The 27656-nt window shown below is 40.7% G+C and overlaps 2 protein-coding genes and 1 long non-coding RNA gene across 9 annotated transcripts in view; 1 reads left to right on the forward strand and 2 right to left on the reverse strand.

The window, feature by feature from the left end:
* The window catches only part of jak2a (Janus kinase 2a), a 22762-nt gene extending 12009 nt beyond the window's left edge, over positions 1-10753 (reverse strand). The window contains exons 1-2 of one of the 3 annotated variants that reach the window (XM_030084449.1): positions 3563-3603; positions 1584-1870 (exon numbers count right to left, since the gene is read on the reverse strand). In XM_030084449.1, coding sequence (XP_029940309.1) covers positions 1584-1870; positions 3563-3588 — 313 coding nt within the window. In that variant the 5' untranslated portion in view covers positions 3589-3603. Of the gene's footprint in view, positions 1-1583; positions 1875-3562; positions 3604-10437 lie in introns of those variants that run through there. The other 2 variants (XM_030084451.1, XM_030084450.1) reach the window with 2 other exon arrangements.
* LOC115382634 (uncharacterized) lies at positions 10217-18968 on the forward strand. 5 transcript variants are annotated; one of them, XR_003930584.1, is made up of 4 exons: positions 10217-10936; positions 13305-13375; positions 14127-14196; positions 14486-18968. It is a non-coding gene; the product is annotated as an uncharacterized LOC115382634 (long non-coding RNA). The 5 variants fall into 5 exon arrangements; XR_003930585.1 differs by having other exon boundaries at positions 10217-10877; XR_003930582.1 differs by having other exon boundaries at positions 13305-14196.
* plgrkt (plasminogen receptor, C-terminal lysine transmembrane protein) lies at positions 17550-27654 on the reverse strand. Its single transcript, XM_030084453.1, has 5 exons — positions 27497-27654; positions 27116-27209; positions 20841-20971; positions 19356-19465; positions 17550-18951 (listed from the first exon to the last, which is right to left on the reverse strand). Exons 2-5 carry the CDS (start codon positions 27194-27196, stop codon positions 18824-18826), a joined length of 450 nt encoding a protein of 149 aa, XP_029940313.1. The 5' UTR covers positions 27197-27209; positions 27497-27654; the 3' UTR covers positions 17550-18823.
* Positions 27655-27656: the final 2 nt, after the last annotated feature.

Below are 27656 nucleotides of genomic sequence, written 5' to 3' on the forward strand. Positions count from 1 at the left end.
CTGAATTTTCTTGAAAAGGGCCCGAGCAAGAGAAGCGGTCTAAAAAAAACTGCAGTTCTGTTTTCACATGACACACGTCGCAAATGATTCTGAAAGCAAAACTGGCTCTTTAAATATCTTCATAATTTGTTACTTTCTTCTAATCTGTGTTTTTACAATTATCCAAACACTAAAAAAGGACACGCTTTATTTTTCAAGAAGAGCATCAAGGATCCGCGATACAAACTGAAACTTATTTTGTGTGCCTTGGCCAAAGAACAACCTTGCTGGCATATGTGACTAAAGGCTAACGGCTCTTCTTAGCTCAGTTATTTCTTTCAGTATTTTCAAAATGCATTTTCTCCATTTTTGGGAATTTTACTCATAATAAACAGCTAAGTCTGTGCTAGCTTGTTTTTCTGCTGAGTCTATTGTGGTTTATGTGTCATAATCAGCTGTTAATCAATACATTAATAAGCCTGAATGGACGGAGGGCTTCCATCCATCCATCCATGCAGACCGGTCACCAGTCCAGCACAAGTCAAGCACACTGACACCACGGGGTCAACTGAAGTCCCAAAGCACTCAGAGTGTGTGTTTTGTCACTGAATTCATGTTTTTTTTTCATCTCGACGTTATTTCTCATACTCTCAATTGTTCCAAAACCCCCAGTTAGCGATGCCAGCCACTGAAACGCCCCTGGTGACTACTGAGGATGTGGTTGACAGGAAGATTTTAACCAAGGTGAGATCATAACGGACGACATTTCTCAAAAGAGAACCCCCGCCAGCCCCGTCACCGGAATAAAACTGAAACAGGAGCAGGAGTCCACATCTGCTGTGGATATTGTGAATTTGTACAATTTTTTTTTTTTAATCTTAGGAGACGTCTCCAGCTTGTTACTTTATTTATGTTGCAGATATTGTTTTCGATTGTCTGCGTTTTATCTCACTGTTCTGGGTGCTTTAATTTTGACCTTCACTTTAACTTCACATCACATCAGAAACTGACATCTTCAAATCAAATGAATTTGAGCTGGATGAACGCACTCACACGTAACACTTTAGAAAGCTCTTTCATCAAGTCATATATATCTATTTCTTGAAAACAATATGCTCCTTTGTTTATCATAATCACAGGAGCTTACAGGAATTTAATGTTACAACAGCAAATAAGGGATTTTTCATTCTAGACTTACACTTCCTGTGCTGTTCTGGTTCCGAGGCATCAAACCAAAGGTCTTTTAGTTGAAGTGAAATTTTTCTTGTGGGGTGACAGTGACTAATATTATAAGTTTGTTTTTCCTCTTTGGTTGTATTTTTTAGTTTCATACTGTAAATGGACTTAACATACACGCCACATCTACATCACAACCTCAACAGTCTCTAAACCCTTTACAGTCGTGGTCATTTACATGATGTGTCAGTGGGGAAGGAAACAGTCAACCATTGGAGGCTCGAGGAACCTTTTTCCTTTTTTGTTTTACACATTTTCATTTAAAACTTATCAAGAACTTCAATCAACACCTTGGTGTTTCGTCCTCTGATAACCAATCGGTTCAGTTACCGCTCATTGGAGAGAAGTGAAATGAATATGTGACTCACCGCATGCCTTGGCTGCAGCAATGCACAGCTCCTCCGCCACGTAATCTCCAGGTGAATACGTCAGGATGTTCTCGGAGCCGCTGGGCCCGCCTCCTCCCCCTCCATCCTTAGCCTGGTAGTACAGACGGATGCTCAGGCAGGCGGAGACTTCGTCCTCCTTCGGGTCGAGTCCGCTGGCTGAGTCCTGGTCGGGGGGCGGGAGGCCATTGGGATGCGTGGTGGGACTGGGTGTGGGTGGGTCCATGTTTGTCAGCAGAATACAGGCCATGTGCTGCTCAAAGAGGCATCTACCTGTCGGAACAAGAAACAACTGTAGATATGGTGACGTTTTAAAGGCTAATCTCTCTATCCTTCCTGTCGTATGCTCTCCTGATGAGTCCACACAGGGTCAGGGTGAGTCACGGGAAGAAAGGAGACCGTCATGTTTCCTGAAGGGTTAGCGTTATTCTTTCAGTCATGATTCAAAGTTCTTGACCACAGGCGAGGGTGGACAGGGAGGGGTGGCAGGACAGTACATGCAAAATTAAAAGAAAGAAGGAAAAAAAAAAAACATCATGGGGAAAGATCAGCTCAGTCCAGTGATGAATTATGTACAGTTTTAATGTATTTAGAATATTTTTCTTTTTAAGGCAGACATTAACAGTTTTAATCATTTTTCATAAAGTTTTCCATTTCAAAACTTCTTAAGAGATGTTAGAATCTTTTATTGACTGAGTGAAGCTGTGCTATCGACCACATAAATGACAAACAGAAATGCATCCTAAACAACAGAAAACTGTCAACATCTCCTGCTTGAGCTCGACTCTGATGTAAGAAAAACATTGGGTGGAGGTATCAGCTTTAAATACACAAACCCACAAAGAGGAAGTGCAAAGACGAGAAAAAAACAATGGAGTGAACTGTCCAAGCGAAATGGAAATAATCCTTAAACCACTATTAATGCTAATACCAATGTGTTTGTGTGTGTGTTTATAGCAAAGAAAGCATGTTTATCTTCTTAGTTTTGGAATTTTGTGGCAGATTCACACTTTCAGTCCAGGAAACACTAAGTGTAGCACACAAGTGATTAATCTTTGGTTTCATTTAGGCGCCCCGTGATATAATTTGACAATAAATGAACTCTTCATACGCGGCGCATCAGGAAAACACAGTCGTGTCACTGTGGTGTCAGTGTGTTTACACACCCAAAACGTTTATCATGCAGCAGACAGGCAGAGAGTTGCACCAGTATTCTGCTGCGTCTTATCAGGGAGCCCATGTTAGTTGAGGACTGAGCTATCAGCTCAGCCATATTGTGACTTCTACGGCTGCTCTGCTGCACTTTTTGGCTGCCGTGGCTCCTCTCTGATGGATACGGACGGGGTATTTTCCTGCCAGACAACGGCTGGGAGTCCGTTACAGTTCAGCTCAAACTTAGAGTTGGATGTCTAAAATAAGGATCAACTGTTGATTCTGACCTATAAGAGAATTTCACAAACATGATGTCTGTGATGCACGATGTTTGAGAATGAATTAGAGAAGCTGCATACTGGCCCCAGCTGCTGAAAGTCAAGTAGTAACATTTTGAACTTGAAAACGAGCCCGATTATGCGCCGTGTCGTGCAGACCAGTAACGCCTTTTGTGTTCAATGCAACACTGAACCATGCTTTTGGCAGTTTTCAGCAGGTCGATTTGATTTCATTAGCCTCGGCGCTCGTTATACCCAATGCAGAATGAGATTAAGTCCTTTGACAAACAGTTTTAGTGCTAGTTTTATTCTGGGGAAAAAACAAAAAAACTTCATATTTCAGTCTGAGCAGTCGGAGTCATTAAAATGGAAATACTATCATATCCTTAAAACTGAAATTCAGCCTAAGGGTCCCAACCATCACCGATGTGACATGTTAAAACCAATCCTGTTAAAGTCACGAATCACGATGTGGCTACAAGAAAAAAACCACACAGTAAAAATGTGAACTGAGGAAGAAAACGTCCTTACCGCTTCGCAAGGTAGTCTAAAAGCATCCATCAAATGACTTGACCGTGTGTTTTTTAACAGAAACATCGAGTCCTGCTTCAGTAGGCAACAATCATCCATCAGTCATCTACACCCACTTGATCCCGACTGAGCACGACGTGAAAGGCAAAGTACGTCCTGACATCCTGAATAAGTCACCCATCTATCACAGAAAACTAAATAACTACCCACAAACATTCACATACAGGAAATTCAAAGCCCCTGGTTGACTTATTAAACCTATTATTGTGTCAAGAGAAAAGAGCGAAATCCAGAAGAACATGCAAACTCCACACAGAAAGACCCAGTCAGTGAACCAGTTTGAACCTTCAAGCTGTGAGTCAGTCAACACCTCTAATCTCTACATCAAGATACCCTTCATAGTGACAATATCTCCAATAATGTGACTCTTTGACACCAGAACACGCAAATACAATGGTGTCAATACAATCCTGTTCAACACTGATAAGCATGTTAACATAGTGGCTGTGATAGTAGAACAACACATCAAAACTACATCATGAGATCTAAAAAAAAGTCTTGTTTTATCATCACTATCTGCATATGAATAACAATATTTGCTATATTTATTTTCCCCAAAATTAACAAGATCTCTTTTCTGTATTAAAAAAAGAAGCCACAGTATTGTACCAATTGCTCCCGCTAGTTTGGATTAGTCGTGTTTACTGGTCGTGTTTTGTCTTAATATATTTGTAATACAGAGTTAACAAGGGTAAGTTACAGGCAGCAAACGCTTGTCAATGAATCGAGAAAAAAAGACAACTGATTCAACCACTTTAACATTTAAATCGTGTGTGAATGTGATGATACTTCAAGTTGCAAAAACACCAGAATCTTATAAAGAACTCATAATATATGGTCAGGTAACAACACAAGATCATCACACAACCATCAATCAAGCATTCCAAACGGGAAAACATGCAACAACAATGACAAAAAAAAACTGAAAAAAAAAAGATGGTAATGAATCTTCAGCTTGTCTGGGCTACATGCTATGAACACTTTGGCGTAGCCAGTTTAATCATAATAACAGTATTATTATCGGTAACTGACTGACCTGGTTCTACTTGACTTCGAACCGGCCCGTAAGAGCGAAAGCTCTCAACCTGGATTCAGCTCTGTGAAGTACTAAGGGAAACCCCCGTAAAAAACACTCACTGAATTACAGCAAAAACAGCAACAGAAACCCTGGGTGTGGACTTTTCATGGTGCACTTAACAGGACGTGAGTGGGTGTCGCTTTGAATCAGTGTGCTCGCTGGCATCCTTAAGCACACACCTCAAAACATGTCGGATCGAGAATTCAACCGGGGTGACTGTCCTGTGAGCACATTGCTCTGGCCATGCCAAACAGCTGCTGGCCATCACTGCTGTTGAAGACAGATCATCTGCTTGAGGACAACAGGGCTGGATGTTGGACTGTGCCATGCATGAAGCAGGATCCTTCTATGACGTTGTAATGTTGCAGTGATCAGACGTTACGGATGAAACTGAGTTACATTAGACAGCGTTTTCGCAAATGGTGCGTCTCAACTCCCAAAATGAACTTGGAGCACTGACTCAACATCTTCTGTATATAAACAAGAGCAGTTGTTGATTAGACCCCCATCTGTTTAGTAACTGAACTGACACCACACCAAGGCTGTTTTCTCATTAATTTCCAGCTAAAAGCAAACCAGTGCTTTGCCCAATAAATAACGTTGCCAATTTTATGTTTCAAAAACCTGTTCCATGTAAAAGTCAGAGCCATCCATCATCTTCGGTATTGTTTTATCCAACTAAGAGTAACAAACTGCTGGAGTTGATCCCAGAGGACTGCTGTTCAATCCGGACACACCCTGGACACGTCACTGGTTCGTAACAGTGTAAGCACAGAGAGACACACAACCACACATGATCATGTTCACATTGAGGGGGAAATTTGAGTTACCAGTGTTTATAGACTATATACATGTATATATATAAAAAAATATACAGACCACACTCACAGGCCACTTCATCAGACACACCTGTCCAACTGCTCGTCAACGCAAATTTCAAATCAGCCAATCGCATGGCAGCAACTCAATGCATTTAGGCATGTAGACATGGTCAAGGCGATCTGCTGCTGTTGAAACCGAGCATCAGAATGGGGAAGAAAGGTGATTTAAGTGACTTTGAACGTGGCATGGTTGTTGGTGTCAGACAGGCTGGTCTGAGTATTTCAGAAACTGCTGATCTACTGGGATTTTCACGCACAGCCATCTCTAGGGTCTACAGAGAATGGTCCGAAAAAGAGAAAAGATCCAGTGAGCAGCAGTTCTGTGGGCAAAAATGCCTTGTTGATGCCAGAGGTCAGAGGAGAATGACCAGACTGGTTTGAGCTGATAGAAAGGCAACAGCAACTCAAATAACCACTCGTTACAGCCGAGGTATGCAGAAGAGCATCTCTGAACGCACAACATGTTGAACCTTGAGGCAGATGGGCTACAGCAGCAGAGGACCACACCGAGTGCCACGCCGGTCAGCTAAGAACAGGAGACCGAGGCTACAATTCACACAGGCTCACCGAAACTGGACAATAGCAGATTGAAAAAGCGTTGCTTTGTCTGATGAGTCTCGATTTCTGCTGCGACATTCGGATGGTAGGGTCAGAATTTGGCGACAACAACATGAAAGCATGGATCCATCCCGCCTTGTATCAACGGTTCAGGCTGCTGGTGGTGGTGTAATGGTGTGGGGAATATTTTCCTGGCACCTTTTGGGCCCCTTAGTACCCATCTCCTGATGGCTACTTCCAGCAGAATAACCATAACGCGCCATGTCATAAAGCTCGAATCGTCTCTGATTGGTTTCTTGAACAAGACAATGTACTCAAATGGCCTCCACAGTCACCAGATCTCAATCCAACAGAGCACCTTTGGGATGTGGTGGAACGGGAGACTCGCATCATGGATGTGCAGCCGACAAATCTGCAGCAACTGCATGATGCTATCATGTCAATATGGACCAAACTCTCTGAGGAATGTTTCCAGTGCCTTGTTAAATCTATGCCACGAGGGATTAAGGCAGTTCTGAAGGCAAAAGGGGGTCCAACCCGGTACTAGCAAGGTGTACCTAATAAAGTGGCCGGTGAGTGTATATAGACTGTAGAATGAAAAATTGAAGTACATGGAAACAAATCCATGTCTACACAGGGAGAAGATGAACTGCAGCTACTCCAAGTATAAAAAAAGCTGATTCTGTGTGTTATTCAACAGTCTGTGTGTCAACACTTCACTGTATGTGTTGTTAAAATTGTCGCCAAAACATCAAAAATAACCAGGTCAGCAGCCAGATTTCTTCAGATAAAGAAGCAAAGATCTGAGAGCCTCACAGGATCTGCAGGATTTGTTAGATTATTCACTAAATACCACAGTAATATGAGCATAAACCTGGAGGAGAACCAAGTCCTCCTCCCAGTCACCACACAAACTCAGCACAAACAGAACTCTGTACCTTTCCTGTTACTTCACATTTGGGCAAATTCTAACAGACTCGGTTTACTTAGGGATGAATGTCTGTGAAAACAGCCTGCTGAGGAGCAGGGGCTTCAGTCATTTTACCAATCATGACAACTTAAAGCAAAAGAACTCATATTTCACCAATAATGACTTCACTGGCTGTCAAACCTCGTTCTCTTTTAAGCTGAAAGATTAGTTTCCTGACTGAAATGGAAGAAATTATCTGGACTGAAACACAAATCATTAATGTCTCTGTTGATGCACACACTTCCACAGTCACTGATGCATTTGGTTTAGCGTGTTTACACTCCCTAAAAGTTTATACGAGAAAGACAGGTGAGACAGCTTGCTGTATTACATTGACTAAATCTATGGATCAGTCATTTAAGGTCCTCTGTCTGCTCCTATTGGGAAGAGACAGATCACCATGGTAATAACCTCTGCTACAGCTCTGGGTTTTATTCAGGAAAGAGGAAATATCCCGTGACATTTACAGAACAATCTGTCTTTAAATATTACTCTCTACGAGATGAACAGGGATGCACAATGAACAATGAGCAGGGGTCATGTTATCTCCTAGGGTTCAGTAAAGGAAATAAAAACAATGATCAAGTCTGTTTGAGCACAATTTTTTCACCGAACCATCCTCAGCTCTGGCCCTGAGCCTTCTTCTGTGTCCAGATCATGAACAAAACAAGCTGACCATAGTTTCATGTCAGGACAGTGACATGAGCTGCATCGATTAGGGTGATTACGCCGTCGCACTGAGTATGTCAAAAGTCTGTTTATTAAACAGTTATAACACAGTTTGACGACCGAGGTTCAGTGAAAGAAAATCTGAACGCGTTACTTGGACTTTCGAACCCGAGTAAAGCAAAAACTGAAAAAACTAAATGCTTTTATCCCTAAATGTCAAACCGTTGCATGTTGTTGTTCCATGGCGTTCAATTCCAGCCACAAGTCTGGACTTTTCAGACATTCCTGAGAATACAGGCAATATGCTGGCAAAAAATGAGTGGCTGTTTCTGGGTAGAACTGAATCATATGAAGCAGTCAAGTCTCTGTCACCTGGCCATGCAGGTTTTTTTTTTGTATGTGACCTGAATAAAACTGCTCCAGACTGCTTCATATGATCTCTGATGACAAGAGTAAAGTACTTTCCCCACATTACGTGTGTGCGTGTCAGAAATGGTAACATTCCTGTAAAGACCTGGATAAAAAATGCTTTGATCAGTGAATCAACGCTGACTTCAAACAGCTGAATCATTTCTTTGGAAAGAACTGAATCATATGAAACACTGAGGCACCATTTACAGCACGTTTAATCCCAAAAACAGATGAGCCACCTAATGTAACCTGGACCAACAGTGAGTTGTTTCTGTCTTTACTCCCTCAGCACAGCAGTTTCCAATACGTGGCATTGGTTGAAGGTTGATTATGGAAAATAGGAAATACACCTTTCTCTCTAAAATCAAGAAGATTTTGAGGCTTGAAAAATAAAAAGAATTGCTCATTTAAAAAGAAATAAATATAATCTGTGTGATGAACATGAATTCAAATGGTAAACCACATGAGGAGACAACATCGGGACAGCAAAGCTGTACTGACACATCCCATCAAAGTTTGCCCATTTTTTTCCACACAGAAAAAGTGCATCCTCTTAAAATTCCCTTTAGCTGGCAGGGCCATGACATGCTAAAAACACGTTGGCGTTACCGTGAATTTGCGAGAGCAGAAACTGAAATTGAAAAGCCAATCACAGTGAATCTGGTCGACTCATCTGTGACGTTCAGCTTCGGTCATGTGCACAACATCAAACATTAAAAACTACAAGTGCACTTATTTTCAAGTTACGCAACAAGAAAGTCCTATTCATTTAAGGACTACGATGTCAAACTTTAGTCAAAAGACAGAGAAAAGCTTTGATCTTAGGATGATGGAAAAAAAAAACTTCCTTTCAAACGATTTATCACCACTTGTGGTTCAAGACGATGTTTGTGCTGCAATCTACTGGTTTCATTTGACTGTTCAGCATTATAATAAGAGATACTGCAAAACCTAAAAATCCCTATTTGTTACAAATGACTGATTCAATAAACTTCAAATAATCCTTTGGGGCCCATTTTTATGGACATAAGTCAAGAGAGCTCCATCCACCCTGGTCTCATTTCACCCTGTGGGAAACTGTGCACAAATATCTGGTACATCTATTTAAAAATGTCCGACGGCCGATAACATCTTGGCAATACACCCAGCAGTTGCAACACGATGAACATGAATTTAACCACTCCCAACAAGAGTCATCTGAATATGTCAGAAATCTGATGCAGTAAGGGATTAACACAAAGTCGAGACAGCCAGCTAAAGTTTAAGTGAGAATGTAAAAATCAACTCCAAGTGACACATACCAATGGAAGATAGATCAAAGATCATAGATCAAACATGAGACATTGAAAGTAAAAAAGGAATAAAATAAATTCCCTCCTTTAGAATTTGGTAGCCTGGCACGAGAATCCCCCTCTGCGGTTATTCAAGTATTTCTATTATGTTCTATAAAAACACTGAGACAAGGCTATACCGTTGTGCTGCATGCCGTCCTTGGGTCACAAGTTTTTAAGTTCTGAGGGAGAAGTTTTCCACACAGTCCAACTGCAAGACGATGATCATTACCTCCAGAATCAATATGCTTTTCTATTCTTAGTCCATTTGGAGGACATGTGCAGAATGATCCTAATCTCAACGCTCCCTTCCCCTCTCAGCATGAAGTCCTTGTCATCCAGCTTAGTCGAACCATGACAAGTCAGCAGTCACTCACAGGACAAGCATCACATTCACACCTTCAGTATCAGACGTGCTGTTGTTGATTGGTGGAGGAAGCCTTTAGGAGACTTTCTGAAAGTACATGTTCTTCCTGTGTGGTCAAGTCCAAAAATAAGCATTTTAAGCTGAACTGGTCACAATGAGCGTTGGTATCTGTCTCTCTGTTTGCTCTGAGATGGACTGGTGACCTGTCCGGGGTGGATCCTGCCTTCCACCACAGTCAGCTGGGATTGGCTGCAGCCCTCTGTGACCCTGAACTGCTTCAACCAGATGGATCAATAGATGACTTACATTTTATTGCTCCTGTAATAACTTCTTTGGGAGGAGCTTTCAATCCCAGTACGCGCTTCAATCCTGAGGGGTGAACTGCTTCAGTGCTGACAAATGAGTCACTGTCTCACACTACTGAGATGACAGGCAGGGAAATTATTCTCTGAATTGGAAAGATAACTGCGCCTGCTGTTACTGACATTACGCAAACTAGCCCCGCACACACACACACACACACACACACACACGCATGCACGTGACTTACTGAGCTTGTCGTGGCTGCAGAAGTTTCCCAAAGTGAGTGGAGTCGTTCTGCCGGAGTGCCTTCCAGCTCGGGAGTCCTCCCCGCTGCACGTCTAACGGGAGAAACGTCAACTACAGCGGCTCCGCTTCACTTCTGCTCCGTCGACAGCAGCGGCCATTCCGTCATTCTTCACATTTTTCTGCCCGAAACCTCCATTTTCACACTCCGCGGCTCCGTCCTTCCAGCTCCACACACCGACTGACACACAGCGGGCAAGTGTCAGACTGGAGGACGCGGAGGGCGACGGCGGTGAGGGAGAAGAAGAAGAAGATGAGGAGTAGGAGGAGGAGGAGGAGGAGGAGGGCGGAGCAGGATGCCTCCAAACGGCTTCACGGGCACTTTTTTTTTCTAAAACCTCAGTTGCTCTTCTTCCGCATCGGACCCAGAAGACTTCCCTTCACGTGAGCGCAGTACCTTTACATGAATGACAGAGCTGGATTCACTGCAAACACACTTCATGGTGCATAATGTTTATTTATTTATTAGTAATATTTTAGTTATTTATGGGTTTCTTTTTACATTTCATGTGGAATAGTTGGAGAAGCGATGAAAAAGCTAACGATTATAATTTTATTCATAATACACTCAAAAGCACACATCGAACTACTGTAAATTTAGAAAAAAAATATTTAAAAAATCGGTTACATTTAAGAAAATAATGCAATGAAAGGTTTAAGATGCAAAGCATTAGTTCTCAAAATGAAAAGAGCCATTAACCTGTTTTTGTTCATTTCTTTGTTTGTTTTCATTCTTTTCAAAATCTTTATTCCATTGGCACTTTTTGAACAGGTTAGTACATTTAAAATATTGGCATATTGGTTAAACAATAACCAAGCCTGGACCTACACACACCACGCACCTTAAGACACACACGCACTTTATTACACACACACTTACATCTTTATGTCGGCTATTCTAGTGTGCACAAACTGCATCTGAACAACTGCATCCAAGTGCCACATTGTATTGTCTTTACTTTATTTTGCTAATGCTATATTTATATTTTTCTATATTGTTGTTATCTTTGAATCTATGGATTTTTTTTTCATAAAGTTTTAGTATTCTCCCAACTTAGGTATATACTTGTTCTGGGGTTGCGCTAGGTCATGTAGAATTAAAAAAGTTATTTACATCCCAAAAAGATATTTTTCCAGATATTTTTGAAAATTCATATTAAGAAAAGATAATTGAGATAAGATAATCATTTATTTGTCCCACAATGGAAACATTTGCATTGTTGCAGCAGCAAAAGGGCAGCAATGAAAGAGAGGCAAGATAATATGAACAATAAATTAAAAAATAATAATAGTAATAATATGAAAACACGGTAATAAATCTGTCTTATTTTTTTATTGTATAATAATGTTGGTAATGATTTGAAATATACCACACATCATGTTATCACACAGAATCGATTGGAGATATTTTGTATGCATTTATTATTTTCATACTATTTTTATTCCTTTCATAAATCATAATCTGCTTTCAAGTTGAAAAATCACATAGTTCATTTCTCGTCCAGAACCATGTGACCATCTTGGCTTTATGTTATATGAATTTATGTTGCGAGCAACACCACCACCATGTGGTTGGTTTGTAGAACTGCATGGAGAAAGAAATTTCAATGGTGTTAATTGTTTGTTTATTGTTGTTTAGGGATCCCCATTAGCTTCCACCGTGGTGGTTGCTAGTCTTCCTGGGGTCCTAAGTAAAAAAAAATTACAAAAAATTACATTATAATAAAGAAAAGTTATGGCAAAAGTTTACAAAGACGTTTCTCGCCGTTTAGGCCGACTCAATCAGCATGTCACTCACCAGAAGTCTGACAGGTGTTTGAAATGCTTAGTGTCTCAGCACATACATAGGTTATGGCATCTCAAATACACCTTGTGTTTGGTAAGAGTGTCCTGATTGAATAAGAAGGTTTGGGCTGGACTTATATAAGGGAGAGGCCAACATTTGAGGTGTTTTAGGTGTTTTTTGACTGGAAAGCTGATAGTTTGGGACAGAGACAAAGGGGAAAGACATGTGACTGAGAGGGTTTGTTTTCATCTTTGTGCAAGGCTGAAGACATTCCTGTGTCCTAAATCTTGGAACTGAAAACTCCCAAAGAAAGTTTTTATTTTTTCTTAGGAAACCTGTAAAAAACGAGCATGTTCATGGTGGCTAACAGCTGACTGAAGTGGTGGCTAAGCTTACGGCACGCTTCTTTTAGGGAACACTCCCTAAAAAGCTGAAAACAAAATATTTACAAACCATAAACTCTTTTCAGGCAGCAGGCAGCGTAATAATAATTCTAAGAACGTTACAGAGCTGGTGCTATGTGAAACAGGGGTCCACATCAAACTGAAAATATCATCAATATCAAAATATCACAACCAAAAGACAACCAATACCTTCTGACTAATTTCAAAATGAATAAATAAGTAAAATGAATACAGACAGATAAAGTTTTGTGTACATTTACTGAAAACACATCAGTGATGGAGATGGACTGTTTCAAATGAAATCTGAAGAAAATCAAGAATCACACATGAGCCTTCTCCTAACAGATGCTGTCTTTGGGTTGTGATCATAACACAGGAAGTAGTTCATTTCACCAACTTTAAATTTAAATTTGGAAAGCAAAGTTTGAAAATGTATTCTCTTATTCCATTGGCCATTTTGTGCTGGTAAAAACAATAGTCTAGTTTTTGTTTTGTTTTTTCAGTCTCTAAGCTAGTAGTTTTCTCACTTTGGAGACTGCCTCTCACTAATTTTTTTTCTTTAATAATAATATTAACGTCTTTTTTTAAAAAAAATTAAACCCACCTCTCTGCTTCTTACAGCTCACAAAAACACTTTCTAAAATTGGAACATCCTGTCGAAGCTCGGCATCAAACCCAGTGTCGCTGCACAGGTGTGAATGTTATGTGTCTTCATGTGAAAACATGTCAGGTCAGTTTTGTACCACCTCTGTGGCTGGCCCGTGTCTATCTCACCTTCACATTTAGCCTTTTGAGTATTTGAAAGTCTCAGGTTTTTCACAGGAAAACCACACAAGCTGTTTCAATGATCTTTTTTCTTGTCAACCTTTTTTCATTCTTTTAACGTTGTTCTTTGTGTTACTGAAATGACTTGAGTTTGAGTTGAGCCACGTCACCAGGATGCTTAAAGACTTGAGGAAGCTCAGAATGAACAGCAGTTGTTTAAATACTGTAGAGTTTTTATTGTGAGGTCGAGGTTTGCTTTAGTGTTCAAGCTCAGTCAATCAGACTCAGTGACCCTGGTATCAGCGTCACTGTGCTGCAGGTGGGAAACAGCTTCGTGTCGTGTCCTGAACTGTGGTCCGTCACGTCTCGGTGTGATTCTCTCACCTGCCTTCAGCACTGCAGGACTTCCTCATCGCTGAGAGTTTGAGACTAGTTTCCTCTAACCTCCCTTCTGTTTCTCTGCATGTCTGTGTGGTGGAGTGCATCCCCTGGGTGTAATTGATAAGTTGCATTAAACTGTTGAAAGTTTCGCAAATGTTTGTTATTCCCTGTAAGTTTTGATGATGGAAATGCCTATTCACTAAAATCTCATGTGATGATTTTTCAGTTCATTTATAGGAAGCAGTTTGATGTAACGCTATACGTTCCTGTGTTTACTGAAGTCACACTTTCTTTTAGTTATTCCTGTTCTCCTTCTGACTCTGAGCATTAGGGAAACTTTGATACAAAGGAGTGCGTTACAGTGCAGGTAACAAATTAGTGCACTTCATTTAAACAGTGTGAAAACTAAGAAAAATAAATGAACTCTAAAGCAAATATCTTGGGCTGTGTGAAGGGACATGTTTCGGGTGTGGCTGTTTGCAACTTGCAAAGAAAGTGTGTGAATGGCTTCACCTTCCTGCTTGGCCACCACAATGAAACTGTCCTCATAAAGAATCCACTGGAAGTTTTTCAAATATACCACATCAGGTGTGTCCTGCTTGATGATATTTCCTCTTATGAAAGCATCTACTTTGCATGTGACTGGAATGTTGCAGGACGGAGGAATCTCCAGCGGATCGTGGAGCATAATTACAAAGATCGCTTCGACTCCAAGAAACTGCTGCGCTATTGATCCAGGTTCAGTTTCAAAATGTGGAAGTTTTTTGATGTCACTGTGTGTTTTACAGAGATGGAAATGCAAGACTAGTTCTATTTCCCAGCTTCATGGTAGTTTCTGCCAGACAAGGAACCTAATTATCTACGTAAACTTCCTTCTAAACGCAGCTCACGACTCCACCTTGTGATATAAAGAGCTTGAGCAGACTAGACTGGTCTGCTAAAAGCTGATTGTTGAGTTTACAGTGAAGCAGATATCACACAACTTTAGTTTGGAGTGTTGGTTTTGTCCCCTATGAACTCTTCACTTGCAGTGACAAGAGTCAAACCTGACAAACTTCACCAGGACAATGAAGTGTGTGGACTGACTGCAGAGAGCTTGGAGTGATGGTGATATTTGAACTCTGAGCAGTTCTCGTGTCCTGTGACCAAATCAGCTGTAGGAGAAATGTGTGTTGCATCCACTGCCATCACCAAACTGAGGCAGTTTTAATACAGGAAGAGTTATTGACTTTGTTCAGTGGTGGACTTCTGTTTAGCCTGTTTTTATCAGCTGGCATCTAATGAGCTGAATGACAGACCTGGACCCCTGAAGATCACCAGGAGCTGGGGAAGCTGTTTGGAAACCAGCAGGCCTACAGGGGGAAATTGTGAATGAAAGTGATGAGACTCTGCTGTGGTTCATTAGTGGAGGCCGGAGTCGCCTCCAGCTCTTTCATGCGTTTCCATTATTTTATCCAGTAACTGGTCAGTTGTGTTTCCCTGAACTGGGCTCAACAGCAGCAGCAGGTCACAGACTCACACCACAGTCATCTGTTTATGGAGGACGTCGGCGCTGTAAATAAAGACACTGCCTTTGTGTGTAGACTCTCTATGTTACATGCCTGCAATGCCTCATGGGAAAAGTCATTGGTTTTCTTGACTGAGGTGAAAATGTATTGAGGAGCGGTGCCTTTAGTTTCTGCAGAGCGTCTCTGTTGATGAAATCGGTTTTACTTAAAAACGTGTGAACCTGCCATTGAGTTAAACATGAGGATGGTGAAGAGCCTGTAAATGTGCTGAATACATCCGTACATCACACAACTGGATTTTAATTTCAGACAGGATTATTTAAGGGTTTTGACTTTTTCAAGGTGCTGTCAGAGTCAAATATGTTTTGTGAAATGTATAGAATTTTACATGAAAAGCTTTTCAGTATATTTTCCTGAATTAAACTGCTGATTTTCTTCTTATTTAAAAAAATAAGTGAATTCAACAGATAGTACTGCATTTTAGGAAAATTATATATTGCACCGACAAGTAGTTGTCTTCAGTTTAGACTTCACATAAAATAGTCAAACATTCTGTTGAGGATATAATATAGCAGGAGTTGAAGAGATTCTATTTGGGTTTTTGGCTTTTTTTCCCCTGTTGAGTATTATAGAGTTTAAAGAAGAATAACTACTTCAATCCTCTGAAGTTTTCCTTAGGGCATTGACAGAAAATGGCCATGCAGGCTTGATGTTGAGCACAAAGCCTGGAAATAAGATCACAGCAGCCTAAATGACATCCATGTGAATTAGTGAGCTGTGTTGGAACAAATGAACTAGTCAGGAATCCGTTTACTGCTCCAAACGGCTTAAGATGCTGCTCAAGGACACACATGAACACAGTTCTCAAAATTTATTTGAAGACGGTGCAAAGTGACATTCAGAAAATATCAAGTGAGTCAAGAAGAGTGAGGAAACCTGTAACGTCGCCCCCTGTCCTCCCTAACACAAGCGTCCGATATCATTCTTGGTGCAGCCCTGGGTGCAGCACATGCCGGCCACGCCAAGAGAAAAGTTCCTCTTCTTCTTGCTCGCCGCGGACCAGTCGAAGACGCCCGGCTCCTCCTCCTCCTGCTGCTCGGTTAAATCTGCAGGCGGCTGAGAGTCCTCCAACGGACTGGGATCGCTCAACTGCTGCTGCTGCTGCTGCTGCTGCTGGGTGTCACTCACAGCTCCGTAAAGGGAGAGCAGGTCTGTCAGGGAGCGAGGGGAAGCAGCGTGGAGGGGAGAGTAGGGATCTGTCATCTGGACTCCACGACGCCAGATGTGCTGGTCGCTCCCCTCTGTGATCTGACTGAGGAAACTCCACCGCAAAAGATCTGCAAAATTAAAAAGAAATGACTTTGGAAGCCAACTGTTGCAGAAACCTCAATATTTCTATACTTTTTCATATATTAAACCCACTTTTGACTATTTAGAGTGCCACAAATAACAAATCAATCAGAGATAATGACTCACCCAGGTCCTCTGTGGACCGTCTCCACCGGGAGCCGCCGCAGGTGAAAATGACCGCTCTGATGAACTCCCTGCCGCACAGCTTCACCCCGTAGTCTCTGGGCATGATCAGCCTGCTCATCAGGTCTGCCTCCACGCGGCCGCAGACGCCCCCGACGCACACCGCCGCCACGGTGAGAGTCAGCCTCCAGAGCATCTTCACTCAAAGTAACGCTGAACGAGCCGGCCGCGTTCTCGCTGTGCAGGTGGCGTCGCCTGAGTTCCACCACTCCTGTTCCTCTGTTTCTTTTTTGTTTTTTTTTTCCCCCAAACACAAGCCTCTGTTTGTCTGTTTTCTTGAGTTTCTCTCTAAGCTGCTAGTAGATACAAGCTTTTATAGTGGTGGTCACTGCTTAACTCAACAACCTATCAGGAGGATCTCTCTCTCTCTCTCTCTCTCGTTTCCTCCCTCCCAGACACACACACACGCAAAGAAACAATGACACACGCGTCATTAAGACTGATGACGGTGACGCACTTCAAGTTATTTCTTCAAAAATATGAGAATATTGTGAAGTGTGACTTTGTGGACATTACTCACAGATCACCTCAGCTGGAAGACAAAAAAGGAGCCGCAGTGAAGACAGATGACAGAGGCTTTATCATCTGGTGTGTGTGTGTGTGTTTGCTTGAAATGAAGGACAGGTCTTTTTGTAAGGATCAACAAAACAATAAGAAAAAAGAAACTTTTTTTAACAGATCTGTGCAATTTTGTCTTTATTGAATGTACAAATATATTCTCAATATGTGAAAAACAAATGAGTTTGTTCACGGCGACGAAGCCTTATGACAATTTACATTCATTCAATGACGCAAAGGGAGAAACAGCTTTGGTGTCTACATTCAACTTCTGTTCTGAGGATACAGCTGGAAGGAAAGTGGATCTTTAAGTGTCAGCGTTGAGAATCTGTATGATGTTTCTTAAAAAAAAAAAAAATCTAAAATGAAAGTCTGAGGAAGTTAAATCTCAGTGACCCAAAAAAAAATGGGGAAAAAAAATGTTTTGCTTTATTTTTCTTATTAAATAAGATGAATCTGTATGAAAAACATCTGAATTTTATGAATTTATTTTTCATAGAACCTCCTGGTTCCTCTTGTATTTGATAAAAAAAAAATGACACTGATGCTAAAAATTGGTGGATACACTCATTGTCACAACAAGCAAAGGGGAAAAAAAACCACTGGACGATTAGAAACACCAGGGGGAGACAGGGAGCAGCAGACACATGGACAGGATCCTGTTACCAACATGCTGCATTTCAAATGACTGTGTTGATCTGATTGATGATCAAGTATCAATCGGATGATAAAGTCAGACTCTGAACCTCTAACATAAAGCACCATTGTTTTCCTATTGATTATCTGCTAATTATTATACAGACAAAAAAAAACTAATTTTGCACAAAAACACTGAGCTTTGACTGTATGAGGAGCTTTGTGCTGTTTCCTAACTCCAACTTGTCCATTTCATCTACGGTCAGCTGATTTGAGATATAGATCTGTGATAAACAGGGAGTCGAGTGCATCCTGGTTGTGTCCCACAGCTCCGTTCAGTGAGGAGATTTTCTACCCTCTGGTAGTCTAATGTTTCAAAAAGCTGCTTTAAATGCAAGCAAGCGCAATGATCTGTCTGCTTAATGTGGTTTAATTTCTATGCCGTGATAGCTCCCCACGCTGGCTGCATATTTCTAAATAACTGCCCATCTGATTCAATATCGCATATAAGCCAGTCTGCTTCATGCTACCTGCCGGGAAAGTATTTACCTACTAGTGCACCTATTATAACAAACCCACAAGCACCAGAGCATGATTACACACACCGATATGGCCGAAACTTTGACTTGAAATCCGTGATACGATATTAGTGCAAACCATGGATTCTCACAAAGTCCATCATAAAAAAAAAAAAAAGCAAAAGCAGCTCAGGTGAATGCGCCGAATGGACGACAGACTCATCACAACGTAACTTAAGTGCTATTTCTCCAGGAAGGAGGCGAGGTGGCTTTGAGCGCGCCGGGCCTTCTCTATGCTATCGAAGGTCGGGATCCCCAGAGGCATGTCCAGACGGTCGCTCTCCTTCTTCAGGATATTCTCGGCCTCCCCTGTGCGAGGTGAAATGGAATGCAGTGCGTTGTCGTGCCGTGTCAGATCAGCGTGTGGGCAGCAAATCGTCAACTAAGCAGATCGGTGGGTGACCTGTATGGTACAGCTTTATAGTTGGAATTGTTGGGTTTCAGCTACTCGGTCACAGAAACGCTGCATGATCATGAGTAAAGCTCATTGAGATCATTTTCACAGCCTTCAGGAAACAGGGAGCACTTTATTTTAAAAGCTTTTTCTTACGCAGGAACGTGTTTTTGGGACTTCAATACACTGTGACGCCAGCAGGATATTCATATCTAACAACGGTGTGAAGCTGCACTACAATTTACGACAGTGTGCTGGACGCCAGTTACATGTTTTTAATGTGAGGTTATTAAATGCTGAATAGAGAGGAGAGCCTCACCTCTCATACGATGAATGAGTGTCCCATAGCCGCTGTCCATCTGGTAGACCATTATGAAGCTGAGCGGGATGATCGGGGCGAACAGGGCTGGACGCTTTTTCTTAATGGCTCTGAGGGAGAAAAAAAAAAAAAAAATCAAATAAAGAAAGATTAAAATATTTTTTATGAGGTACACTTCAACTGTGAGAGACAGAATGTCAGAAAAAAACCCTCCAGGAAATCACAATGTAGGATTTTTAAATTATTTATTTGTAAATTATGAGGAAAAATAAGTATTTGGTCAATAACAAAAGTTCAACTCAATACTCTGTAATATCACCTTTGATGGTTTGTACCTAAAAGTTCTATTTTGGGTTCATCTGACATGACATTCTCCCAATCCTCTTCTGGATCATTAATGTGCTCTCTGGCAAACTTCAGATGGTGATTTATTCCCACCAAGCTTCTTGCCTACAGTAGATTCACTCTTCCCAGCCTGGTGCAGGTCTACAGTTTTGTTCCTGGTGTCCGTCGACAGCTCTTTGGTTTAGGTGGAGTTTGGAGTCTGACTGTGTGACACTGTGAACAGGTGTCTTTTATATAGATAAACACTTCAAACAGGCTCCATTAATACAGATAAGGAGTGGAGGACAGAAAGAAGAGGTCTGTGAGAGGCAGGGACTTGGCTCGTTTGTGGGTGACCAAATGCTTATTTTTCACCATAATTTACACATAAATTCTTTAAAAATGCTACAATGCACCCATTGTAAATGTGAGGAGGAGTCAGGCTGGGGACATGTCAGGTGACAGTGTTGAATTCTGCAACCTCACAGACTGTAAACACATTTAAATTAACATATATATTGATATTTGTTGATTTGTTCTCTTAGAACATCTAAAATAAAATCAGTAACAATACGGAACAACAGATTGTGGGAAAGGTCAAGTGAACTACGAGGCTTCGGCGATTTCTCTGTGGTTTTAACGTCACCTTTCGGTAGCGCAAGTCTTCTGGCATGACTGAGCTGGACTAATGTGGACCAAAGTGTGAAGATTTTATTGAGAAGCTGTGAAGCCTCAGTTCAGTGAGGGCGGCATCTGACATACGTCCAGGTCGACAGGTTTATTCCACTGTGCTCCTGCACCCAGGAGGACTCAGTGAGGAGGTAAAGGTCAGAGTCCATGTAAGCCAAACACTGAAATGTTCGGGGGAGACTTGATTTGAAGTTTTGGCTTTAGCTAAGATTAAGAAAATTGAGTAAATGAAAATCACATTCAGAGTGTGTGTTGTTAACTTTCAAGGTTGTTTTAAAGTTAGACTGAGTGTAGTGTTTGGATAAAGTCAGTATAAGTGTTAAGTAAACCAAAAGCAAAAAAAAACATCTGGTAAGAGTGAAGATTGAACAGTTCAGATTAAATCAGATTAAAACGAATCAACATCAATATGAAAACATCGTGTGGATGTTTGAAACAGACCACTTGCTCTGATCTCTGTAATAAACTCACCCGACAGTCAGTCCCACAGCGGCCAGCGCGTAGAAAGTGCCAAAGTATTTCAAAAACTCTCTGGACCAGGCGATTTGCATGGCCATCTGCCGCTCTCTCATCTGGTTCTGCATCAGCATCTGACGCTCCATCTACACACCGGCACAGCAAAAAGAGAGAACACGCAATAAGACAACACATCTGTGACAACAGGCAACAAACACCTGCAGATACACTTAAATAATGTGGAATGTGTTTATACTTTATAAGCAAAATAAAATCCAAACACTTGTATTTATGTGAAAACAATATGAGAGAATATTTAACAATTTCTGTACTGGTAAAGCTTTTACAGCTACAACAGATTCCCAACGTTTCAATATTAAATGGAAGCCAGAGTGGGTGAGGATGTCAGATACATTCATGCTGATGAGTCTTTTGTCTGCAGCTTCCATCTGAACACAGCCTCTCTTCACACATGCTGCACAGCAATCATGCAACTGAGTGACGTTTTCATTTGAAAAGCCTTTTACGTTACGTTAAGTTCACATGTCAAAGAGACGAGCTGCTTTTTCTACGTGAGATAATGGCGACATCCGCTCAGTGGTGCTGCAGAGGTTAACAAAACGGACCAATCGGCTGGGAGGATGACTTCCATGGATGACAGAAATTACAGCACATCAGGGAAGCAGTCCAGCACATATTGACCATACGGAGTAGTGTGCGAATTTAAATAGATGTAAACTACTCATCAGAGGCGAACAACTGTCTGCCCGTTCAGTTTCTATCTATTCTATCTATCTATTTAAATATTTTTTTTAAAAAAAGCACAGAGCGCTTGGGAGAGTTTATGGGAGGTAAATCTCACTTAAACCCACCGTTTACACCGAGAACCCTGTTCTCCTGCATCAGCGGTGGCAATTAGCTGAAGGAAACTAATAAACTTCAGTGACAAAAAAGGAAGAAAAACCGCATATTCCGTAAATATCTCAACGCAGTCGTCTGTCCAACACGTCACCTAAAGGTTAAAGTACAGTAAAAACCACTTTGGTTAATGAAGCTCAATTATCTCTCACATCTAATTTAATCCAATCTGATTTTTAAGTGTGCTGTTAGCTTGATTATGGAGAGGGTGATCAACTGCAGCGAATATCAGACGCTTATTTTTCCACTCAAATACCATGAAACACCATAGAAATCTTTCAAAAGATGAAGCCAGAATATATCCTAATGCAACACTATTTAATGTACACAGAAAAAAAGTCTAATCTTTCACTGTTGTCTGCAGTTTCTGAGCAAACCAAAATGTTTGCCAACGTTTTTTTTTTTTTTTTTAAGTGTTGCCCTGACTTGGGAGGAGTTAACATTTGACACAAAATCGGTTTCTAGATAAACCGGTTATATAGGTTGAAGGGTCAGATCACCATCAAAGTCATTAGTGGGTTGAGCATTTGGGTTAGTCATTAGAGGGTTGAGCGCCTTGCTCAGGGGCTCCACAGCAAACCTGACAAATATATTGTTTTTTTCAGTAACATAATTTAATCAATCAATAAACATGGGACATGACAAAAATTGCTATTTATTTTTTAAACAGACCATATAACAACCAAAACTATTTCAGATATTAAAGCATCCAATTAACTGCTAATTATTCTATCCTTCAAATTTATCAAGGAAATATATATTGAATTCAATTGCAAATATCCTTCAAACTGAGAAATACGTCAATATACCTTACATAAGCAGATGAGAGCATCCTAAACTGAGAAGATTGGAGGAAACTTGGCTCACGTTTGAGAACTTTCTCTGGAAAATTTGATGATGTTGCTCACTGTAAAATCAACCTTGGGAATCCACAGCTGTGAACAGGTCTGACTGGACCTGCTACTCTCCCAAACCAGGGAGAAGCTGCAGCTATTTCACTGCCCTGGGGCGAAACGCTCATGCTTTTATTCGAGTAGGATGACAAAATATTGGAAATTGCAGGAAATGCTTTTGTGATCAAGGACATTTACAGCGTCCGCTGAGCTGATTCATTAAAGTCAAGGATGCTTCATTAAAACTGAACCAGGTTGAAATTGAAGCTAAACGCAGGAAGTGTTTAATAATACGTCAACAATGTAATCAGGCTGCGATTGGATCTTTTTTTTCCAAAGGTACCGAAGAGGAAGTTACACACTGCGATGGCATATATGGAGGATGTGTGATTTGAATAAATGAAAACTGCCTAGAGACTGCTGCAGATTGTTTTGTAGATTTGAGGATTGGGCGTTTTCCAAAAGCAACACATTACTGTCAGATAAACATGAAAACAGTATTTCAAATGTTTGAGCAGAAAAACATGATTCTCAAACTTCACCAAACAGATCGATTCCCACACGCATCAGAACAAAAAGACTGAAACTAAAGTTTTGATTTTCAAATAAAAATACCAATAATGCTCAACATTTCTGACCGGGCCTCACTGTTTCATTGGAAATACGTGTAGAGGAATGATTTCTCCTTCATAGAGTTCCATGGGTTAGCATCTCAGTTAATATGTGAGGCGTCACTCAGGCCAACGTACTGAAAACACCCGGTATTTAAAAACAAAGGAAAAACCTGAGTGAGTCAGTTAGATGCGATTCGAGGTGTCTCTGCATGTCGGGCCGAGACGTACACGGCTTGTTTTTAAAATGCTACCTAAAGACTCGCTGGCTTTAAATTCAGTCTGAGTCATCTGTTCCTTGTGTTCCCTCCCAGCGGTTCAAACATCCTATTTATCGTCTGCAGAGCGCTGCAGAGAACATCCACTAGTGACAAGTCTGGCTCCGTGAAGTTCATAAAACACATTCAACATTATTCTATCACAGAGTGAAAAAAAAAAAAAACCCCTTGCTATGAAAAAAAAAAAAACCCTGCAGTTACTAGTTCATTGATGACAATAAGTTTTAAGGATATCTGACGGTTCAGTTTTCTTAAATGCAAATTTCACCTGTTCACCAGATGAATGTGAAAACAGCTGCAAAGTAGGGAAATGATGTTTATATAATCTGCAGTATGCTTATTAACGGGAAGTTAACTGCACACACTACAATTAAAACACTTAAAATCAATTAAAACAATTACAATCACTCCTGATCTCTATCAGCGGTGACTCTCCACCGTCTGGAAAATCCACATCTGTTGGACGCCATGCACACCATTTCTCTGAATATGAAAGCACTAAAGAGCCTGTGCTGTTTCAATACTCCATCTACCGCTTCACTCACAGACACCAACAGGAATAAAACCCATCCAGAAGATAGATAAATCAAGAGATGACTCACAGAAAGTCACGTTTTTCAGTGATATAGGATGAAAACTGTTTCTAAGGAAACTTGCCTCAATAAATAAATGGATAACTGCTTGGATTCTGATTAGATTTATATGAAAAAAAATTAGCCATCAGAACTGGATATTTTGAGTTACAATACGTAATGAATACTAGTTGGAATCAAACTGTTTTCTTTTATAGCGAAAGCAAAACATTGAACAACAGTTCTACACTGAAAATACAAGACAATATTAGGATACGTTGATGAAAGACGTATGGTCAGGAAGGATACGGAACAGGAGGAGAAGATTTGGTTTGGCTTGACATAATAAACAAAGCATGATCAGGAGAAAAACTCTAATCAAAAACCAACTTTTTTTTTAAAAAAAAGATCCCATCTTTATCCTGTTTAGATGGGTTTGTCTTCAAGATTTCATTCTCCTGGTGTCAACACATAAAATATAAACATTTCAAAAAGTTCTTCATGTAAACTGAGCTGTAATTTCAGAAATAAACTCAAGTACAAAGTACTGTATTTTCAGGTACAAAGTGATCATTACTATAGTTTATTTCCATGGTTTGTTTTTGCATCAATAAAGCTCTAAAAGTGAAATCGACAAAACAGAGTGTTACTTTTAGACAAACACCTTGCTCCTGTAATTCCAAGTAACTCAAGTGACAGCTGGGAAACTTTAAGGCGAGACTGGACAAGCAGCAGCGGACGACATGTCTCTGAAACCGTGACAGGAAGTAGCAGTGACGGAAAAGTGAGAGGACGAAATGAGCCGCTGTGAGTCCAACGGCAAAGTGAGAACAAACCCGAAACCAGGTGGGAAAGTCACTGACATTTCTTAAAGCTGCAAGCATACGCAAGGCTGTTTGGAAAACACGTGTGTATTATCACGGTCTACATACTTGGAGGTGTGTGTGTGTGTGTGTGTGTGTGTGTGATGAAGGACAATTCTGGAGCTCAGAAGCAGGAAATAAACTCAGTGTGACTTTCCAAGGAAAGTCACAGAACCAAAGAGCTACGTCTAGAAGAAACGAAAAAGGACAAATCAAGAGAGGCAATAAAATGCAGAACTCTTTTGTGTAAAAGTCAAAATATCTGACAGATGAATAAATTCGACATGAATATGTCAAACATCAGAGGGAATTTATTCATCCTCAGTGTAAACTAGGTGCAAACTAACAATCGAGAAAAGTCTTCCCTCACAGGACAGTTACATTTTTCATGAGGAGATTTGCGATAAATAAATGTGTTTACTTGTTTTTCTTTCTTCATCTGATTCAGCCAACATCACTCCATTATCATGTGTTTTTCTTCTCCTTTGAACCATTCTTTTCATCCTCTACATTTTATCTTATGCCATACTGTTCATCCTATATATTGAAAGTGTCCTCAGGGTTTTAGCCACTGACAGTATAATAAAATAGAGAGAAAACCAATTGAGAGGTCTTCGTCCAATCGTTACACTTACACCCACACTAATTCAATCACGGGACAAACCTGTTATTACCGGACAATTAAAGCGAAATAAACCTTCCTTAAGTTCTTTCAGAGATGCCATTTGCCGTGACTAAAATGCGTCATCGCCATATCCATTTCCAGTGAGAACATCCGATGGGGGCTGTGATTTCAACACAAAGGCTTCGAATTCAGAGTCCAGCAGGTGACGGAACATGAAGGATCAATTAGTTGTGACTGCTCTGACTTGAAAACCCTGACGAGCAGCGGTTTTTGACATCTTAATGGAGGGTCGAGGCAACAGCACAGCTTTTGCTAAGATATTTTAAAATTGCGGGGCTCAGCTTGCTGATGTCAAGAGATAATCTAAACGGTGACGGAATAATGTACAACTGCCAAGCATCTCGACAAGTTTTCTGAAAGGTTAAATAAATTCATTCAAACAAAACCAGCAAAGGTTTTCACTTTGAACATTATGAATACACTGGTAGGTTGTGCCAATAAAACAATGCACACTCACTATAGAACTGCATTAAAATGTGTCGAACATCCACCTATGAATCATCACCACCTGGCTGGAGGCGCTCTGAGGCTCAAATGGCAGTGCTTGATTATATGCGTCACTGTCTTCCATGTTTATAGCTGTGACAACAGGAGAAAATTAGGGCTCAGGCTTCACAACAAATATTTTGGGTCCCAGTTGCATAATATCATTGATGTTATGGCTGTCACATATTCCACCTGCTGCTCAGCACCTTGTAAAAACAAATAAATCACAGTGAATTGGCTGCAAAAACAGGAAAAAAATACATTTTGTTTTAATGAAAAAGAAATTGAATGATGAATGCAATAAAACCTGTGTTTTCTGAATGGAAATTATTACAAAGTGCAATTCTGGTCTTAGTAGGAGACTAAGTGGAAAAACAAAGGAATGATGAATACATGTGAATGTGAACGTTTTAAATATTATACGACCTCAAGTTCTTGCATGCTGAACTTCAGCCTCAAAAACTTAAACAAAAATTATAACTATATGGAAAATGTTCACTCAGTGAAACTGAAACAGTTGTTGTTACTTGAGTTCACTGCTTACTAATGGGATATATTATACTGATTAATGATTTTCCTATTTGAATATATTTGTACTTAATCATAGATGGAAAACACAGTTTATTTCCTTAAATTGATTTGGGATTTGCGTTTATCCGGAAACATCGTTTTCGAAAGGTGTTGAGACGTAAACATGTTTTTAACTAAAAGCTAATTTTGAAATGATACATCTGGAGGGAAATCAGTGTTTAGTGGAAACACTGAAATATCTTGGAAAACTAAGGACAGATCTTTTTAAGATCATTTTGCCTCTTATTGTAAACCCACACACACTTGATCATTCTCTGTTATCAGGGCTCTGTGGGGTCTCAGCAGGTCCTCTTTTCGTTTTTCTTTCCACAGAAGGAAACTGGGAGTTTGGAATGAGGCAGTGTGACAGAGTGATGGATGACGCTAAGAGGGTGCAGCTTCACCTTGACTCACCTGTAGCCTCGAGTTGTGGAGCATGAACTCTTGCTGCCTTTTAAGGTTTTCGTCCATGGTTTTAGACAGTAGAAAGCCCATGGCGGATTCCTGACTGCAGACCAGAAGTTACAGTCACCACGTCAAACAGCTGAAAGACAGTGCTTTAAAACTTCTGTGAAGGTCGTATTTTCTCACAGAGTGCTCAGTGATCCAGCTAACGTGATATTATCGATGTGGCAGCCATAAGTGAACAACTTCACGAAGGCTGTTGGGGTGAAGTTAGTAAATAAAGACGTGCTAGTATCGCTAACCTGAATTAAAAATCAACCACTGCCGTGAACTGAAGGCTTAGACCCTGAAATATGTGTCGCTGAAGCGGAAAGCAAAATGTTTACGTACCCCGAACACTTTCAAGGCTGCAGGCAGAGTAACAATAATAAGAAAGTTGGAGCTGGGAGTACGTGAGGGAAAGGTCAGACACAAAACGAAAGCAACGCCGTCTACAACCGGAAGTGAGCAACTGACAACTTCCGGGCAATTTCAGAATAAAAAAAATCAC

The sequence above is a fragment of the Salarias fasciatus genome (genome assembly GCF_902148845.1).
Source record: "Salarias fasciatus chromosome 7 unlocalized genomic scaffold, fSalaFa1.1 super_scaffold_4, whole genome shotgun sequence".
Lineage (NCBI taxonomy): Eukaryota > Metazoa > Chordata > Actinopteri > Blenniiformes > Blenniidae > Salarias > Salarias fasciatus.

Bases quoted from the DNA above. Each gene is read 5' to 3' on its own strand.
- plgrkt (XM_030084453.1), bottom strand. From the start codon at position 27,196: ATGGGCTTTCTACTGTCTAAAACCATGGACGAAAACCTTAAAAGGCAG. The intron at 20,972-27,115 runs GTGAGTCAAGGT...GCCGGTGTGTAG, and splicing joins TCCACAACTCGAGGCTACAG to ATGGAGCGTCAGATGCTGAT. The intron at 19,466-20,840 runs GTGAGTTTATTA...TTTCTCCCTCAG, and splicing joins GCTGTGGGACTGACTGTCGG to AGCCATTAAGAAAAAGCGTC.